Source organism: Phalaenopsis equestris, unplaced genomic scaffold (genome assembly GCF_001263595.1).
Source record: "Phalaenopsis equestris unplaced genomic scaffold, ASM126359v1 Scaffold000229, whole genome shotgun sequence".
Classification (NCBI taxonomy): Eukaryota; Viridiplantae; Streptophyta; class Magnoliopsida; order Asparagales; family Orchidaceae; genus Phalaenopsis; species Phalaenopsis equestris.
In genome coordinates this window covers 937628-953312 of record NW_018164671.1, presented here as the reverse complement: position 1 = coordinate 953312, position 15685 = coordinate 937628, and the positions used below count along the sequence as shown (strand labels likewise).

The following is a 15685-nucleotide window of genomic DNA, read 5'->3' as shown; positions in this document are numbered from 1 at the left end:
TATATATACATGGTTTGAACAAGCCAGGTCATATATCAAGTTTAAATTCAAAGTAGTTGTCTGCATACATATAGGGTCATGGGAGATATCCCCACGCACATACATAATTCAGCATATCCCTATTATAGTTTAACAAACTTTCTAATTCTCAGTGTCATCTCATATTTGGATCAACACTAAGTTTCTAATGTTGTTCATGCTTCATAGCATGAAATAATCTTTTCTTAAATGACAAAAAACACAATTCTTAACATCAATAACCTTAGGCATCAATGCTCATTTAAACATTAAAAATTTCCACGACACCATCTCATGTTCTTTTTCATCAACACAATGTTCTTAATCATCTTCATGTTCATAGTACAAAATTACTATTTCTTAAGTGAAACCTATCAGGATTCTTGGAATCAATAACCTCAGGCATTGAACTAATTCTAAACAAAAATGTACATCCAAAAATCTTCTCAATATTCCAAGGAATCAATGATTACTTTTTTTAGGTGACTTTGAAATACATAAAGGAAACTAGTCCACACAAAAATCTATCGAACTTTTATGCATCTTAATATGCTATATATAAAATATTGATTCTAATCTCTATGTAAAGAGTTTGATCATGTTGGAACACACAAATTTTATCAAAGCAAGCATGATATACAATCCAAAATCAAAAATCTCAAAGCACATAAACGGACAGATTGATTTTAAAAATTATATGAAGGAATAAACTAACTCCAAATTTTATAAATTTATAGTCAAAATGACTGTCACTGCAACAATTCCAATGAAAAAAAAATCATTGGATTCTAAGTATTTATGGTCCTGGCAACAAACTTTAAAAATTATTTGAATGGATAAGCTGACCTCAAATTCTACAACTTTGTAGGGTAAACGATTGTCTTGTCGCGACAATTCCAGTGGCACAAAAACATTTGATTTCATGCATATTTTGCCCCTTGTAAACTAGAATGGCCCAAACCAGACCACCCCAAACTTGTTCATAGGCTCAAATGAGTCCCTTCTTCGTCTATGGTCATGTAAATCAAGCAACCAATGGGAAGACAAGGATTGCCCACCATTTTGCTCGATCTCTTAACCTCCGATAACACTTCGAGAAACACTCCTTCAACATCATATCATATCAAAAGTTATTGAAGTTCATGCACTTTGACCTCTTAGATCTAAACTTCTATATGCTCTTCATCTTTTACAAATATAAAATTCATAAATCGTTTGCAACATTGGAATGCATTCACAAAATGAACATTTTAACGCAAAAAAAAAGCTTATTATCAATTTTCCATTAGACCTAAAATTAAACAATAACTTCTTATAAAGATTATTGAGGCTTCTACAGAGCTATAATCCATTAGTTACTTGTAACATGGGATTACCCTTGATACAAACAATTTGACACAAATTAACAACCTATCATCACCCTTTTCTAAGGATCCTAAATTTCATCTATGAACATTCTTTAAATTATTATGATCTATTTAATCGCCATAATTTTGATCAATCAATTCAATTAGACCTGGTTCATCAAGAGCTTCAAAACAATATATTGTGCTCATTGTCCAAGGGCATCTCGAAAAAGGCCATTATTAAGCAACTGCCAATAGACATATATAATTTCAAGGCTCTAAACACCAATTGATGTGCAATAGATTTGTCTCTTTTTTTCTCTTAATCAACCCCCTTTTCTACCTCAAGCTTGTCTGAACCCTTCTTTCTAGGAAGATCATCTCCATCGCCGCTAATTATCAAATGACCATGGAAATGTTCTACCTGATATGCAGCACCATGAACACCAATACCAACCCTTCACCACCATTGCAGGAAACAAACATAGCTTATGTCATTTATATTGTATTGACAAGTCCAAATTCAATGATAGGCGACTTTCTATAGTCCATAATTGAAACCAATGGGATCTATCAACTGAATTAGGACCCATACTTTTCCCTTTCTAGATTTCCCTAAGAAAAAGTTTATATTGCCAATGCATTAGATTATACTTTTTAATATGTATGAGAACTTCTTTCAAAGTTAGAACATTAAACTCTATCTACTATTATGATATTCCAACAAGTAAGAATTTGGAGAACAAACATTCTGCCCTTTGTTGATTTGTGAATGCAAACAGCCCCCCTCTCGCCCAATGGAGAACAAGTACAACACCTGCAACACTACAGCAGCTCTTATTCCAATTCTCATCACTCAAGAAACACCTAGTCGGACTAGAGGCGTCGTATCTAAATTCTAGGCATTCCCAATCACTCACAAAGTTCAAGTACAACAAAGTCTCACCCATTTTTGTGTGGGATTACAAAACTATGTTGAGTTGACATGCCTTCTGGCTGATCTATTCATCAGGAATAAGAAAATCAGTAAAAACTTCCACATCTTTGGCCTTCACTAAAATAAGGGAGAGTCCCTCAAAAAATAATTTTAGTGGTTTCCACCATCACCCGTCAAATTTCAAAGGAGTTGATCCCAAGTTGTTGCGAGAGGTTTTTCCCAGAGGACTCCTACTTAACCTCCATTTTGCAATGATAAGTGAAAAAGTTTACTCCTATCTTGATCTCCTCCATCACATCAAGGCGCAACAAATTATCGATGAAGCCGCCAGTGACCAAAAAAAATAGTGGAATGAGCACAATAGAAAGAGTCGCACTAAAAACAGTGTGGGTGTAATTATAAATAAAAGTTTGAAAGATAATGTTGCAAAAATTAATAGAGTTGGAGATAGAATTTGGTAGAATTATAGCCCTTCAAATTATTGTTGATAACAAGATTTTTAATATCATAAATGCTTACGTTTCTCATGTAGGTTTAGATATAGATTTTAAATATAAATTCTACAATGACCTAGAAGACTTAATACAAATGATATCTCTTAAAGAAAGAATTTTCAATGTAAGAAATTTAAACGGACATGTCGGTAGAGTGGTTGAAGATTTTAGAAATATTCATGGTGGCTACGGTTTTGGTATGATTAAAGAAAAAGTTAAAAGTTATATTCGATTTTGCTTTAGCATATGATTTTGTTATTGCTCATGTCATATTTGATTTTGCTTTAGCATATGATTTTGTTATTGCTCATACTTTATTTAAGAAAAGAGATGAGCATATTATTACTTATAAGAATGGATCTAATAAAACACAAATTGATTATTTTCTTATGAGAAGAAGAGATCATCGATAATGTAAATATTGTAAAGTCATTCCAAGTAAGAATTGAAGTACTCAACATCGATTATTAATTCTAGATTTTAAGATGAAGAGTTGTAAAATAAAAAATACTATGAATCATTATTGCAAAAATTAGACTAGGGCACCTGAAAGACAAAAATAATTATTTTTATAAGTAAAATTCAATATTTCAAGATTTAGGATATTCATGAAGAAATAAATTTTATGTGGGATAAAGTAACAAACACTATTAAACAAGTTACGAAAGATCTATTTGGAGAATCAAAAGAAAATTTTTTTAAAAATAAAAATAGTTGGTGGTGAAATAATAATATGCAAGAAAACATAAAATATAAAATGTAATGTTATGAAAATTGGTTTAAATATAAAAACTTAGAGAACTGAAAAAAACATAAAATAACCCATAGGAAGTTTAACAAAACAATCTGTAATGCTAAAAATTCTGCTTTTAGTGATATTTATAATATATTAAATACTAAGGAGAGTGAAAATATATGTATAAATTAGTCAAACAAAGAGAAAAGAAAAATAAATATTTAACCCAAGTGTACTAAAGATAAAAAATAAAAAGTCACCTTCATGGAAAAAATATTCAACATATGTTGGTTAGTTCTTTTGATGAACATTTTAATGATGTTTATGAAAATATGATCAACTTTAGTGGTTTTCATATCACTAATAATAATAAAATATTTTATTTTTACCGCCGCATTAGTAAAAAGAAGTTGAGGAGGCTTTAAAAAAAACTAAGGATGAAAAGTCTGTAGGATCTAGTGACATCCCAATTGAAGTGTGGAAATATACAGTAAATTTTGGAGTTTCTTGGCCTGCTAAACTCTTTAATATTATTTTAAAAACCAAAAAGGTGTCTGAGGAGTGAAAGAATAGTATTTTAATCCCATTTTAAAGAATAAAGGGAATGCGCAATGGTGTGCAAATTATAGAGGAATTAATTTGATGTTTCATACTTTAAAATTATGATTTGATTAGGAGGGTAGACGTTTTAGATTCGACTTATGTTAAGAAATACAGAGGTAGACCTAGATAGACTTGGGCATATTGTATAAAAAATGATCTTAATTTATTAGAATTAAATGAAAATTTGACACTCAATAGGACACATTGGAGAAAAAAGAATCATGTACCCGACCCCACTTAATGGGATAAAGGCTTCTTGTTGTTGTTGTTGTTGTTGTTGTTGAGCCCACTAGAAAGGAAACAAACAACACCCAAAATGAAATAACTTAGTATACCCAACAATAAAAACAAGACCAACTAAAGGAACAAGGATTTCCACCCCAAACCCTTAATAATAGAAACACAATCTACCCAACAAAGAAAACAAGACCAACAAAAGGAAAAAGGACTTCCTCCCTAAACCCTGAATAATAATAGCAAAAAAAACTTCAACGAAACTTGAAATACTTCCCTTAATGCCTGTAATGTCAACATTCTAATCTCAATTAGAAATTACAGAATGTTAAGTGGCCTCATCTTATTGAGCTAAATAGTTGGAATAAAACTCAAAATTATCACTTCCATCAAAGCCTATAAACAAACGACAAAATCATACAACCAACACAAGTAAAAAATTGAAATACTTATTCAACATGAATATCTCTGCCGCTTTATCCAAGATATGTATGCTTATATAGAAACTAACCTACACAAAACACAACCCTAACAACATAGTAGCTTGAAAATCACGAACTAGTGGGTGTAGTTATTATCAACAAGGGCCCACTTCTTTCAAATCAAATCCTTATATCACCCATGAAGAACAAAAATTGAAGAAATCATAAACTGACCATCCCATCATCTTACATAGATGCAATCTCCGCACCAGGATCCACTATCATTAATGTTGGATTAATGACCCAAGTTTCAAGGTGAAGGGTATTCTAATAAAAAACAAGAGTTATGCCTATTTTACAACAAACTCTTCTATCTAGTCTTACAAGATAAAAGCTTTAGTCAGCAGTCAAACCGTTATAGGAGTTTAAAAAGTGCCCTATTAGGGTCGTGGAAACTATCATGTTGCTTGTCACACTCAAAGAATTCTCTCGTCAAGCAGCTCAACCATTTTGATTAATATCGGTAAATTCTAAATAATCTTATAATATAATATTTTAGAGACCATCAATCAATTTTTTGTGACGTCACTTCCATCCCATATCTTAAAGTCTATGATCCTATCACCGATACTGGAGTGATAAGAGAACCAATATGTAAGCATGCTCTTGTTTCCTTTACAAACACATTCGTGATCATGATTAACAGAATAAATTTAACCTTTGAGATGAAGACACTCTAAAAAAACCTCAATCAATAAAAGCCTCATCATGATCCCAATTTATTAAAAACATTAAGCCCAAACAATCCAAATTGGGTACATAATCACAATGGAAGAGTGATAGAAAGATATCAACTTGTTGATCTTTAATTAAAACATTTTCTTAGGGCCCAGTAGGCATGCCTAACATTGATCGAGACACCATCATTGCTTGGATCCCATTTGCAATCTGATTGCCCAAAAGAAGCAAAATTATACTCCTTATGTCATCAAAACCATTGAACAAAAGGTTTGCAAGCTTTGAAAAATGATTTCATCACAGAGGTGAATTGTCTCACTTGGCTTACCAATGTTGTCATCATTACCAATGTATTAATAATGAAAAACACCAATAAAAGTTAAAAGGTATTATGTTCACAACCTTATTGTTAACAAAACTTATCCCAAGGATAACTTTTGTCTCCCTCAAATTGACCAACACATTCATGTCTAGTACATACATTAAATACCTAGCACCATGACTGCATAATCTAGGTACAATCATAATAGGCAGAACAATTTTAGCAAAGAGGATACATCCTTCACACCAAAAAAGGTCTATTGTTGCAAATGGATTGTTTGGTCGGCAACAAAAGAAGTTCATTGTATTCTTTCTGTGAAATTCATTCTCGATTTCAATTCAATCTTTGGAATTCACTGGATTTTGGTGAACTTAATTACACAGTTTTGTGTAAAATTTTCTCCGCCACTATCGTCCCTATTGACTGTTTCTAGTGACTCGGCTCCCAAACCCCACTAATAAGCACATGTCGATCGGTCGCCTGCCCACCGACCACTCGTAATTGTCGGCCGCAGTCACTATTGACTAGTGTATCTTATATTGATTTCATTTTTTTCAAACCAAACAAAAAAATATAGAGACTTGCATTTACTTTATACTAAACAAAATAAATCCAAAATATTTCAGATATAAGAGTTTACTTTTATACAACATTATTTTTCAACAAACCAAACAACCGATCAATCATCTCTTTCACACTGACGAAAGTCAAAATTACATAATCTCAAAAATGAGATTTTTGGGGATCATAGAATTATTTGTGGATTACAATCTTAATAATAGTTTTAACAAATCTTAACATATGCAAAATCCAGAATAGTATCTCTAACCCCTATGATGCAGCTAGGTGAGGCTCAATGAGACGAAATGAGCCTTTGAGGAGACTTCATGCAAGATTTGGGGTTCTTGGTTAGCCACCAAGGAAATGATATGAACCCGAATAAGATAGAAGTAATCTAGAAGATGAAACCCTATGTAAGATGCTTAGATGCATTTTTGAATGATCAAATAGCTATCATACCTCATTTCCTAGCTCAAATTGAAGGCAAGTGCATCTCTTTAAGAAAACAAAGAGTGGTTGCAAAATTAAGTTCCAATGAATGGGTCAATATCAGCCATCTTTGCGTAGAACAAAGCTTATTTAGTTCCATTGACCCTATTGTCCAATCCTACCCTTTGAGAAATCCTATCAACGCGCCTAATATGGCCCTAGATGTTAAATTCAATCCATATCAAAGAGAAAAACACCACCAGGTAATCAACTATACTAACAAAATTGTCTTACAAAATAAAGATCGCTAATCTCTAATAGATAGAGCCACTTGGACGAACTATCTTCCTAGCTAGAAAGCTTCACCCGTGCTTCCAGACCGAAATAATTAGAGTCTATAATAAGTTTCAGCTAAAAGCAATCCTATAGAAACAAGAAGCTTAAGAATGTGACGTCAAGTGGTCAACTAAATTCGAGAAGTTCGACATGTACTTCTTGTCAAGACCAATCATCAAGTTGTGAGTGCTCACAAGCCTTTAGAGCAAATTTATCATCCCAAGCCATGTTAAGTTTCCCAACCCTTTTTATTCATAAAAAATGGGTCATATGCATCTGAAAACTTTGGAGCAAGAACTAACATTCTACCCACTCCGTAGATCACTCTGAGTTATGAATTTCACCCAAAATTTATCACTATAAACATGGTTGAGTATGAGAATCATGTAGAATAAGCTCATCATGGTTTGGGAAGGTTCAAAATCTAACAATCCACATACCCTCAACGTATCACTTCTTGGATACAAGGCGACTACCATGCACAAAACCACCAACTTGTATAATATCTCAACATAGTGAAGTCGCTCTCAACATGATTTGCAACTTCACAGATCGTTCACATCCTATATGGACCATAATGCTTAAGCCAACACCCTCTAGAATCTTGCTTCATTGACAATTAGTGACCAACACTATAGAAATCACATCGAATATATTCACTTCCTCCGCTTTTAATGAAGACAGGAAACTGCTTAAATGGATCCCATCACATCTTCACAATAGTATGCTTCTTGAAGACCTTGTCGGTGCTACTCACCTCTGTTAAAATTTTATACACTTTACAATAACCAGGGATATACTTCTCAAAAAAGCATTTACAAAGACTTATCTCAATTCTCAAATGCCTCCCCTAAAAAACACACTTTTGGACAGCCATTCAAGATATACAATAAAAAAGTACAGAATAGTGCCCCTGCCTGAAAAACACACAAAAACTCTAGTAGTGTATTAGGAAGCAGGATTCAATAGAATTGATGCCAAAATGTAATAGTTGCTAGCACGTTTGTGAAATCAAACCAAACATATAGCCAAAAGAAGTTCAAAGTTCATTAGTTTGACCAAGTTTGAACTAAGAGTTGAACCAAACGACAAAACAAATATTAGAATTATTTTAATATGACCTAAACAATGTTATAATGAGACAATAATAAACATATGTGACAAAAATAAGAAAGATTATACTATAAAATATAGATCACACACAAATAATATCTTCAATATTACAAGCCAAGCACTTAATTTTGAATTAACTAATATAATAAGACTCTTATTAAAATATCTATCAAATATCAAGTCTAATTCTTTTAAATACAAAAAAACTCACCAGTTATAATTTTCACTCATGCATAACCTATAAACATTAATGATGAAAAAAACTCATACATAAAATATTAGAATTATCAAAGAAAAAAAAAAGTTTCTCGCCACTATAACTAAAGAGTTAAGCCACAACCAATCTCAATTAAATTTGGTCTTCCAAAGTCTTAAGGCCATTTTAATAAAAGATAGCTTAACAAAAACACACCTACCTCTTTGGAGGGTCACTATATCATCACAACCATAGTCAAATTCAGGACATTCGAGTAGAGGTAAAAAAGTTACCTTGAATCTAGAGTTATCACCCATAATGCTTCCTCAACCTTCCCTATCATAGGCTATAACCACCATATAGATTTCTATTTGACAAGACAAAGTTGTGCTACCAAAAAAAAATGTTTTACGCATCATGGGTAAGATCTCATGACAAAACACTTAATTCATTTCCTAGCAAGTGTGAAGAATTGTTGATCTTGCTACAACAAAATTAGCTTTTAACAAAATTCTCAGATACAAAAGAGCATCTTAGCTAATGATAAATCCTTAATATCTTGGTCCCAATCCAACATAGCACCAAAAAATCTTTTAAGAAGCCACAATTGCTTATAAAAGGCGCCACTCCTCCAACTCTTTCACTTTAACCTTGAATATCCCATCACAATTCACGAACATCCTCAACAATTACAAAAAAAATTGCATCAAAACTATTAAGAAATTTTTTCAACTCTTCCATTGTTTCCTCTTGTGCTTGTCTTCATACCACAACTATTTAACTTTGACCAATGCGTTGTTCCGAGTAATGCAAGATGGCACACATCTCCTCCAATATTTATCTTTTACAAGAATTCGGTGAAAGAAGCATACAACAATCTTTAACGAAATTTAAGAGAATAAAAAGCAAATAAAAAAAGACCTATCAAGTCAATCATCTATTGGCGCCAAATGCAAATATGATTAAGAATCTCATCGGGCACATTTATCCCTATAAGCCAAATTTCTCTATCGCTACTCATTGTAATGGCATTCGCGTCCTTTTGTTTCCTTTTTCTTTAAGGAAGGCATGTTCCCTCTCAGCTAATTGAGGTTGCTTAGATGAAGCTCAAAGAGTTACAGTACTCATCTCTTGATTCTTAGTTACCTCTAAAGGGTGTGGAATCTCCCAACATAAAAAAGTAGACGTACTTTGAATAGCATCCCCTCCTACACAAATTGTTTATGGAGAATGACTTTTCTTGAAGAATCTCAATGTCAATAATATAGAAATTTTAATATTTCATACTTGCCTATATATACCGACAATATTAGCTTTTTCGTTTTTCTTAGCGCCTTAGTAAGGATAGTCATTTTCCACAAATAAAATTCACCCGATCAACTCTTGAACAGATCTTCGGCGCACAAATCTAACACTTTCAAACAAAAAAAATTTAGAATATTATTGCAACACAAAGTTAAAGAACTAGTATTTCGATGATTCTAAACATGTCTTAAATCAAAGATTCGATGAAACTTTGATCTGAGGACTTTTTCCAAAACAATCAACAGATTTTAGAAATAAATTTCATGAAAGAAGTTCATCATGTGTACAGCGATAAAAGAGAATTGCATTTTATTCAAATTTAAATCTGATGGCAAAAAGCATCAAATGAAAAATATCCAAATTCTATATTAGAATTTTGAAAAAATTTTAAATTTTAGAAATAAAAAAGAAAATCATGTAGAAAAAGTTTACAAGATCTAAGCTACAAAGAGAACATTCAAGCAAAATAATGAGTAAATTAAAAAGATAATAATAGCAATAATAATAAAAAAAACAACAACAACAATAATAATAATAAGAGACAAGAATAGCGAGCATTGATCAAAACTAGTTAAAAATTCATATTCTCATTTGGGCCTCTAGAGATCTTCATCAATGCTCCTTTGACGTGCCACTATAATGATCTCCATATCGTGCTCTTAGTATTATACTTTTTAGGTCAATTGACTAATTTTTAGGAAAAAATTGGGCCACATTGTTGGCTGAATCTTCCCCACATGGGTCCACAACTAAGTTTGTTTTAAAACAAACTTCTAAAAAGAAGACTAAAGCCTCAAAACCAAAATGACAAACATTGGCCCTCACTTAATTGTGCCTTTTCCAGAACATATTTTTGTTGTATTTAAAAAAAAAAAGTCGTCTTCCGAAGCAAAATTGTGGCTTCCGAAGCAAAATTGTGGCTTTCCCTAAAGCTCACAAGAGCCAAAGGAAGGTGTTGTAAAAGCTTTTTTTAACAAGAGATGCCAAAGGAATGTATGGACTTTGTTTGGGGAATTATTGAAATTTCATTAGAGTTTTATTCAATTTTTTTAGAATCTGAAACCGCAAGGGGTAGTTTAATTGGATGTTTTCAAAAAGTACGCATATTTAAAATGCAAATATTTTAAAAGGGCACGAGTTATTTAATAATATTTAATTATGTTTGTAATAATACATTAAAATGTAACAAAGAAATGCTTCACCAAAGACTGTGGATTGTCGTTGTGCCAGGGCAAAGAGGTGATAGAGAAACAACGGCAAAGGCGGGCAACAATGACACAGTGACTAGTAGGTGGCAATGTAGTGCAAGCAAGGCAACAAAAAATGGCAATGATAATCAGAGTGGCAATGGCGGGCAAGGTGGAGATGATATCAACGAAAACGATTGTGGCAGGGGTTAGTGGCGATATCAGCATTGACGGTGGCTACAATGACGAGCAAAAATGACAACATAGAACTTTGTGAGCCTGTTGCAATGACAATAGTGGCAACAAGGAAGCTGAGATCATGGACTGCAAGTGTTGATGGCGTTTGGAATCCACCCAATTCAAGCAAAAACTCCACACCCGCATGCATACATGCACGAAGGCACCAACTAAGATCATCAAAGGGCAACCCCGAACCAATACGATTTGATTTTGGGCTCAAATGCTCATTTTTTAGGCATTTTGGACCTGCAAAATCATTTATTAGCGTTCTATTATTTGCACTTTGAACCCTTAGTACCTGCTCTTAAGACTAATTATGAGTAAAAAGAGAGGATTTAACTAATTTTTTACGAAAGTTTGTGCTTAAAAAGTGCACATAAAACACCAAAACTATTTAATGCTTAAGTTTCTAGTGATGGCGTATAACTTGGTTAATGACCAAGAGGAGTTTATATGGATTTCCAAGGAATGTAAACACCTTCAATTTTCTCTTAAGTTGCTACTTTCAACCGTCAAATTTTTGGACTTGCAAATCTATACATAAAAAAATAGAGGGCCTAGGCCCAAACAATATTGACCCAATTCAACTGCCCGAGACAACAACTTTTTCCTCCCAAGCCATTCATGCAATCTGAGAGTGTGCAAACAGGTAGCATGCATCCTAGAAGCAAGCAACTGCCACCCATTATTACCACCAACCCGATAAGCAGAGCGCAACCGAACAAACCACAAGCACCCTTATGCCATGATTGAGACTCATTTGACTTAAATCAAAAATTTTATACAATTAACCCCCACATATGTAAACTTTCAATTGTTCCTTTGATTTTAAGGTTCGAGTTTTACATGCTACTTATGATGTTGGATTGCTCCAAAGGAGATGAGCTTTTCAACAAAAAAAAGCTGCATTATCATATTAGTTTATTGATGATACCAATTTGGCCTCAACACAACCATATAAGTACTGCAATGTCTATATGGCTCTAATTCATAAGTCACTTGTGATATTGCATTACTCATAATGGGATATTGAAAAACCAATATTATGAGATTGTAACATTTTTCAAGCAGCCATTGGTCTGATCCACAAATGTTCTTAAAATTATCCATACCAATCTTGGAATTTTAATGTAGCTTCAAAGCTATATATTTGGATTTTTAATTGGAGACCATCATTAGCAACTACCATTGTCGAACAACCATCGGCGACCCCTGTTTAACCACCCACCCAACCCTAAACTACGCAAGCCTATTGGTTCAACACAAAGGAAGTCACTATCCATGTCAAGGGAGGGTAAGATCCAGGACAACTGACGTCCATGCTAATTCGGAAAAAAAAACCAAATGCTTATCCAAAAACTTATAAAATACATTTTTAAAATAAGAAACCAAGGTGAAATCCTCATACGTAGAGACTTCTAAACCTTGACTGATATTGCATTGCTCATAATGGGATATTGAAAAACCAATATTATGAGATTGTAACATTTTTCAAGCAGCCATTGGTCTGATCCACAAATGTTCTTAAAATTATCCATACCAATCTTGGAATTTTAATGTAGCTTCAAAGCTATATATTTGGATTTTTAATTGGAGACCATCATTAGCAACTACCATTGTCGAACAACCATCAACAACCCCTATTTAACCACCCACCCAACCCTAAACTATGCAAGCCTATTGGTTTAACACAAAGGAAGTCACTCTCATGTCAAGGGAGGGTAAGATCCAGGACAACTGATGTACATGCTAATTTGGAAGAAAAAACCAAATGCTTATCCAAAAATTTATAAAATACATTTTTAAAATAAGAAACCAAGGTGAAATCCTCATACGTAGAGACTTCTAAACCTTGACAGTTATGTTCCATAGTTAGATATCTTCAGTTTTCTCCATCTTTCTGTCTTCACCTCTCTAAGTCATCTAATTCCCATCATTTTTAAAAGAGTAACCGTCCCAACCACCACCAATTCTTCAATATCATCCAATTTCCATTTTTTTTTTCAAAGAAGGGGTCGTATTAATACATACAACCACCCATTTTGTCTTACTTTCTCCTCTCTTCTGAGGGAAGGGGCCATCATATGCAATACTATCAACACTAGCACCTAATGACTTCCTTCACCACCATCATAAAAGACATACACCAAAGATTAGTTTGCATACATTGTATTGATGAATTCTCCAAATTCATGGAAGGGCGGCACTCTATACTCCAAGATTAAGATTAGTAGTATATGTTTCAACTAGCCTAGGTACCATGGTTTTTTTCTTATTCCAATTTTTACATCAAAAATTGTGAATTGCAGTGCTTACTTGGTTGTGGGGGATCTTCCTTTGAAACTAAGGAATTACATTTTCTTTCTCCACTTTCGCAACGCAAGATTCCAATACATACCAATCGCAAGATTCCAATACATACCAAATAAAATCAATAAAAACCAGTTGCAAGACGTGTGCACTGAGGTAGTATGTCATTAATTCTTGACGTGTAAAATCAATAAAACACAGTTGCACAATGGATACACTGATGTAGCATATCATTGATTCTTGTTCTATTTATTTAACCACCTTAAAGCAACTATATATATACACTGAAGTGGCAATTAGAGAGAGTCATCTTAGATGGTTTGGTCACATTAAACGTCTACTATTTGATGATCCGATTATGAGAGTAGATGTTTTAGTTTCGACTTATGTTAAGATAGGCAGGGGTAGACCTAGGAAGATTTGGGCTTATTTTATAAAAAATTATCTTAATTTATTAGAACTAAAAATATGGCACTAAATAGAATGGAGAAAAATGATTCATGTAACCGACCCCATTTAGTGGGATTAAGGCTTTGTTGTTTTTGTTGTTGTTGTTGTTGTTGTGTGCGTGTGTGAATAAAAGAAAATGTTTGAACATTAGAAGAGCCAACTTTGGCAGTCAATTAGCTTGCCAAGACTCCCCTTAGTTCAGCCGACTTAATCACTGTTGAAAAAAGAAAAACTCACTCCAATCCACCATGTATCTGTACCCATGAATGCAAACACTTACCTTTAGTCGATGATTCACTGCAGGGTGTATATCGATCGAGCTCTCGTCGCCCTCCACGCCGTCAGACTCCTTCTCATGCTCCCTCTTCGAATACTTCTCATGATCAGAAAGAGCCACATTGAAATCGAACGCCTCGTTCCGCTCGTTAAACCCTAGGCCAATGAATGCGTGTTTACCCCGTCCATCCTCGATCCTAAGCACGAAATACCGGGAGGAATCGAGCACTGTCTCGACAGAGATCTCCCGCTGACCAGGTAGGACGAAACAGGCAGCAAAGAGTTCTCCGGTGCTGGGGTCCTCAAGCCGGATCTCGCAGCGATCGCCGCAGGACACGACGCGAAGACGGCCGGACCAGATCTTATCCGATTGCAGCCACTCTCCGCACTTGTACCCACCACTCGTGCTCCGTGGTGGGATCTTAAAAACCGACACCTCCCGCACCACGAGGAGAGTGTGCTCAAACGCCTCCTCCTCGATCGATGACATTTCCGGATTTCAAATTCCTGCGAAAAACCAAGAGGATCAGTCCCTTCCTTCGATCGACCGATCTCAGATTTAGAAGAAATGATCATCAAAAAACAAAAAACGATTAGAAAGCGCAAGGAACGTACCCGACTTCAATGGCTGCCAAGAACTAAACCAAAACAAACCTCAACAACGAAATTAATGGAGAAAGATAATCGATGAGGTATAAACCAATGGAAGAATTTATGTAGTTAATTGAGAGCAACAAAATTGGATGATGACGATGAGGATCTCACTTACTCTCCGCTGCGAACTGCCGATCTCTGAAAGATGCAGGACGCGGAATAAGACGGGGAACGAAAGTTATTAAAAGAGATATTTGCATACGTACCACTCAAATATATGTATTTACATATCTAACACCTGCATTTTTTTTTTTTACTCTAACACACAAATGTTTGTATCAAATGAAAAATATCATTACATTAAATTAATAATAATGAAATTCAAGTGATATATAAACAAAATGATATATATATGTGATGGTGGAATTAAAGAGTGACTTGAGTAGGCACTTTTCATTCCTACATCTTTATTAAATTTTTAAATATTAATAATATATTAATTTTTTTATTATTAAACGTAAATATTTAATATTAATTATATTTTAAATTAATTTTTTTATTATTAAACGTAAATGTTTAATATTAATTATATTTTAAATTTAATAATAGTATTTTAAAAAATAAGAGTGCAAAGTTTTAAATTAAAAACTAATTACTCTTTAAGTTTTTATTTTACAATCCGTCTCCTTAATTATTTAGTTGTAAATTTGAATTTTTGATGTTAGAAATGTAAATAAATAAGAATTGAGTGGTATGGATGCTAAAACAAAAAACTACTAACCATTGCTGAGATTCATCAATTTGAATAGGTGAAATCTAGTTGTTTCATCTTTTCGGA

The 15685-nt window shown here is 33.6% G+C and overlaps 1 protein-coding gene across 1 annotated transcript in view; it reads right to left on the bottom strand.

Annotated features, from left to right (window-relative positions):
• LOC110023755 (uncharacterized protein At1g03900) overlaps positions 1-15067 on the bottom strand; it is an 18172-nt gene extending 3105 nt beyond the window's left edge. The window contains exons 1-2 of the mRNA XM_020723319.1: positions 14869-15067; positions 14258-14760 (exon numbers count right to left, since the gene is read on the bottom strand). Of these exons, the coding sequence (XP_020578978.1) occupies positions 14258-14743 (486 nt within the window). The 5' untranslated portion in view covers positions 14744-14760; positions 14869-15067. The remainder of the gene's footprint in view (positions 1-14257; positions 14761-14868) is intronic.
• Between the last annotated feature and the right edge of the window lie 618 nt (positions 15068-15685).